Below are 5,013 nucleotides of genomic sequence, written 5' to 3'. Positions count from 1 at the left end.
GCTGGGATATTTCTTCGAGATTTAAGTAGTGCCACCGTTCGGTCTGATATCCAGTGCACTACTTAAACCCATTCGGAATTCAGCAAAACGATAGCAGAAATAATGGCGGTAGTAACCAAGTGTACACCGATACACATGGTTAGAAGTTAAGTGTCTAGGCTAACTAACCACAAATCCTAAATGTTGGTAGCCTAAAAATCCTACGCAGTCGTTAATTAGAAATACTCGGAAACAATCAGCTAGGAATCCAAACGCAAGCTGTATTCCAGACTATGGCTTATTTTATGGGACGGTAGAGGCTTGTGGATTCAAAGTGATAAAATCATACCCAATGGTACCCAATTCAAGTGGCTTAACGGTTTCCCTCAATGGGTTCACAGCTACCGTGCAGCCCAAAGGGAGCGCGAGGTCGTCCATACCTAGACGGGAGCAGTCGAGGAGTCAAGGAGGCATACGACATCTGGATTGATTCGGGTAACTGAAAATGCATACCGAGTTCGAAATACGGACGAACGCGGCGAACAAGGTTTTTTTCTGCTATTGGTTCCCAAGATTCGTATGATATTCAACAAAAACCGTGTGTTCAGTTAGACACACTCACGGGCGTCTATGTGAAAACGGGGTTAGGAGAGCAGGGGTCGATGGGTAAAAATCAAATAAGTTGCGTAATTGTCGAAAATGCTTACGAACGGCAATGACTAGTCACTTTAAGAGCTCCGTTTCCTTCGGCCATCATCCGGAGACATCCGACCGAGTGGTCGTACACTATCTGGCAAACACCCTTCTGTACAAGCAACGTGACATCCGGCACAGACATGCGAATGAGTACCTACAATTGGTGGTAGAGGGACCATGGAGTTAGCAGTTCAACTAAAATCTGGTATTGTGGCTGGGACCAAATTTCAGGTACACATGAGCCTTCATTTACGGTATATCAATAGAATAACTTAGCAATCCTTTAACCGTCCAGCAACCATGAAGGACAGATTAATGGTTATAATGGTTTCATGTCAGGCGTTCCAATTCATGAAATTCCTTACGTTGGCATTCGGAGGAATACAGCTCTCCATTTCAGTCAGACATCTAATGAAAATCCACTCCCGATGGAACGGAACATAGCTGTCGAAGTGAATACAGTGGCCCTTTCAAGCTATTTTTGATTGACTTAGGTGCTGTCGATCTTCTTCGACTTCAGTAAAGCATTTGGGCGAGTGTAACATAAACATTTATGGATATTTCATCCTTCCAGTAAAACCAATCTACGCTGAAAGGCCCAGAGCTGTACAGCAGTTTCACCCTTGTTGGAAACCATTAGCGTATCTCGCGGAAATGACAGCACCTCAAACCTGCAACCTTTTGGTCAGTGGCTGAACACCTCGCCGTTTGGCCATCAGTGGCTTATCAGTAATGTGATTAGGTCTCACACAGACAAGACATAGCACCACGTGGTCACATTTTGACTGGCTCCCCGAAAGACGACCACAACAGCCTGATGGCTGGCATGAGGTGCTAGTGGGTTACGAAAAACCTGCTGTCATGAATACATGAATTTTTACTGACAGTATCAGGTGAGGGATTCCCATGGATCGGTTTTGGCACTCTGCATGCAAACGACTGTAAGTGACACTACAAAACATCTAAACACTACGGAAGGTCACAAAATATCCAACTATCCCTTAAGGCTACAACGAGGCGGGTCGCCAGCGAGATAATAACCAACGATGAGCACAGAGAAAAACAGAAAATAGTGGATCGATGCGCTCCGACCTGAAGGCAAAGGACTTGAATCTCCGCTTCTAAATACAGTAGGATATGACAGCGGACTTCCAGTGGATCGAGCGCTCCGATCTGAAGGCAAAGGACTTGGATCTCCGCTTCTAAATACAGTAGGATATGACAGCGGACTTCCGTCAAAATCCTCGCATACGCTTGCCTTCACCACAATACAGTGATCGAAACGAGTGGATTAAAGAATTGGGAGTTTGATCATGGATAAATGCCCCATCCTATTGCCAGGTGTCGTGCGGCGTGCGACACATTTAGCGTCAAACACTTACCAGGGTAATGGCGGCCCGACCGAAAAGTCGCTCTTTGTCACGAAACCCAATCGAAGTTGGAGTCTTACGCATTGATTCGCTAAAACGATTAACGATTAGTTAGGCTTCGGACACAAAACGCACCTGTCTAAGACGACCTCCATGGGTAAACCAGGCTGAAAGTGTAATGTTGAGCGATTCGAAAGAGCTTACCATAACGACGGCTACTTTCATGAACCGAGAACCCAAGTCGATCGACATCGCGGCGTTCGCGTCTACGGAGTGAAGAGTTTACATACGCTTATTCCTACCTGTACATCGGACAAGAAGACAAGAGGCTATGCAAAGTGCCACTAGCCATGAGTTACACATTGTCCGTAGGCTTCGGAGGAAGCGAAGGTCCGCGCAAGGAGAGCAACAAAACAACACGTGTGACAGGACTAAGAGTGAACGTGGTTAACTCTGATTGGTCAGATTGAAATTTTGCCAGACGCAACACCAAACCAATCTATTAAAACTATATTCTCAAGGGCAATTTATTGGGCCTCACTGGTTTCAACTGTTTTCAAATGTGTCTCATAGGTTGCGTGATAATCGGTTGGATCCACCAAGAGAAGAATGCGCAATAAAGTGATCGTGCAAGAATGATAGAACCCAGGGGACGTCTGTCACCGTTGTGCAACTTGTAAGCCAGCAGTAAAAGGTTCCTGAAAAACATAAGGATGTCCATAGAGGGTGTGAGACTGAAATGGATTCCCAGCTGACCAACAGTCTTATCATAATCACTGTTCGTTGCGCTTCAGCGGCTGCAGCTAAGAGGATCAAAAGATGAGCAAGTGTTTGATTGTGTTAAGTTTCGACATGCTATGGTCCTTGTTCCGCCAAAGTTTCTTGGCTGTTTGCCACCCTTGTACACGAAAGCAAGCTGTCCTCAGTGTCAGAACGCGCCAAAACATGAATATAGCACATGTACAGAGAATGAAATCGATGCTTCGACGCGCAATGCTTTTTTCTGCAAAATCCCTGCGGGTGAAATAAAAACTTTAACGTCAAAATGTTGCACTTCTTCGCATATATGCTCATTCTAAAAATCCTCCTCAGCTGCCGACATTTTTGGCGATTTGCTTCAATCGATCCTTTTTGAAAATTATTGGCGCACATTCGGCTTTGAACTTCGTGTTCTATGGCTTCGGAAGTGGCCTCAAAATCGTTCGCTGAGAAATTTGTGGGTGTATCGTTTTCACCCTTCACGGCATTTGAGAGGACCTTAAATGAATACATAAAGGATAACTTTGTGGCTTTTGTGAGTTCATCCAATAATTGTAGCAACAACGCTATTTTGCGTTAAGAATGGGTGTACAACAAATGTAGCAGGCGCCCTCCAAGACCAACGGAAGGCCGTGGAATCCATCCAAAGAAGCAAGTAAGCCGAGCGTACTTTCTGATAAAAAAGGATTGCCGAAGCACCAGCTATCCAGTGTTGTTTTGTCTACGGGGGCAAAGGAACCAACTGGCAGTGACCTCTTATTTTCTTGAGCAAAACTACAAATTGTCGAAGTTTGTGTACGGTCGTGTTAGGCAGGAATCCACATGGATCCCACTATACCGCACGTCTTTAGGCGCGGACTATAGGCATGGCCCGCGCAAGGCTGGCCCAGAATCGGGACGTTTGCCGGTCCGGCATCGAGACGAGATCCGATTGGTCAGGAATCTGGACCCAAAAACCAATCGTGACCCAGTATTGGCCAAATGCCGGTTGCCAATGGCGCATCCAGAACGCGCCAGAACTTCCAGAAAGTTAACCGCTTACGCTATATATACGAAGCGCTGTACAACAGTCCTTGCCTTTGGTTTGTTCATTAATAGACCTTGTGCACCTTTGGTGGTTATTTTGACGTGAACGCTAGCTTGGGAGGCTCAAACCGAGAACTAAGCTGAGGAAAATACCGTTACTACAGATAGGCTTCCAGTTAATCGAAGACGAATTGGGCACATGCAAGGCCCTGCTGAAAATATGGAATGCGGTCATGTGAGGTGCAGCAGTTTGTGGCGGATGAATTCGGAAGGATTTTTCCACTAAGGATATACACTACTACCGCCTTTAAACCATCTGATATTCGGCACTTAGATATTAACTGTACACATTCTTGATAACGGACGGCATGTGAGCCGGGCTTACGGTTATGCATGCGTTCGTAGAGAGCGAGCAGTTTGCACTCATGCGTAAACAGTTCGGCTTATTCAAAGAAACGATTGGCGAAACGTATCCGGTTAAGTCCTTTGTAATGGATATGTTGGTGGCGCAAATGCGTGCAACAAGAGTCGTGTTCGGCTGTGACGTTGTGCTTTGCTGTTTTCATGTCCGCAAGGCCGTCAGAAAGCACGTATGTAGCATTTAGTATCGGTGTATTTTTTGTCATAGGCGAATTCTGCAAATAGCCGGCACATATTTTACAGCACGGCTTGCCTGGACGATGCTATACAGTAGGTTTTATATTCATCGTATTACAAGCATACATATTCCGACAAGACCTGCAACTTCTGCGCCGAACAGATCGTCGATTTCTTTCCTATCTTACGGCTCGCTGGTTGTACATCACACGAAAATGGACCGTACACGCACAATCCGGAATGGTTTATTTCGGTAATGTGACAACAACCGATTGGAGAAAGCGAACGGCCGCCTTGAAGATCGGGTGTACCACTCCGACACGTTCGATCATGCCATTCAAAAGGTGTCCTGGCACTCCGAGTGGCTCATGCGGGAGTACGAGATGCATACGTCGTACCACTGCGACAGGCTGCATATCCTGCAGGGTGACGCCTACGTTCTTAACATGGTCTGTCGAATGACGACATATGCATACGCTCCCGTTTTGAGGCACTTGGGTCCGCGACCACCGCGGCTGCTATATGGAGGTGTTGGAACAAACAAGGTAACGACGAGTTACGTAACCTAAATTATAGTTTGTGGTAC

General features: G+C 46.1%; 1 protein-coding gene across 1 annotated transcript in view; it reads right to left on the bottom strand.

The window, feature by feature from the left end:
• Positions 1-2,476, bottom strand: part of T265_04694 (hypothetical protein) — a gene marked incomplete at both ends in the record, with an annotated part of 53,518 nt that extends 51,042 nt beyond the window's left edge. The window contains 4 exons of the mRNA XM_009169498.1: positions 2,058-2,136; positions 2,181-2,212; positions 2,250-2,311; positions 2,348-2,476. Of these exons, the coding sequence (XP_009167762.1) occupies positions 2,058-2,136; positions 2,181-2,212; positions 2,250-2,311; positions 2,348-2,408 (234 nt within the window). The remainder of the gene's footprint in view (positions 1-2,057; positions 2,137-2,180; positions 2,213-2,249; positions 2,312-2,347) is intronic.
• Positions 2,477-5,013: the final 2,537 nt, after the last annotated feature.

The sequence above is a fragment of the Opisthorchis viverrini genome (genome assembly GCF_000715545.1).
Source record: "Opisthorchis viverrini unplaced genomic scaffold opera_v5_81, whole genome shotgun sequence".
NCBI classification, from domain to species: domain Eukaryota; kingdom Metazoa; phylum Platyhelminthes; class Trematoda; order Opisthorchiida; family Opisthorchiidae; genus Opisthorchis; species Opisthorchis viverrini.
The sequence above is the reverse complement of the archived record's forward strand: the minus strand, read 5'-3'. Positions and strand labels throughout refer to the sequence as shown.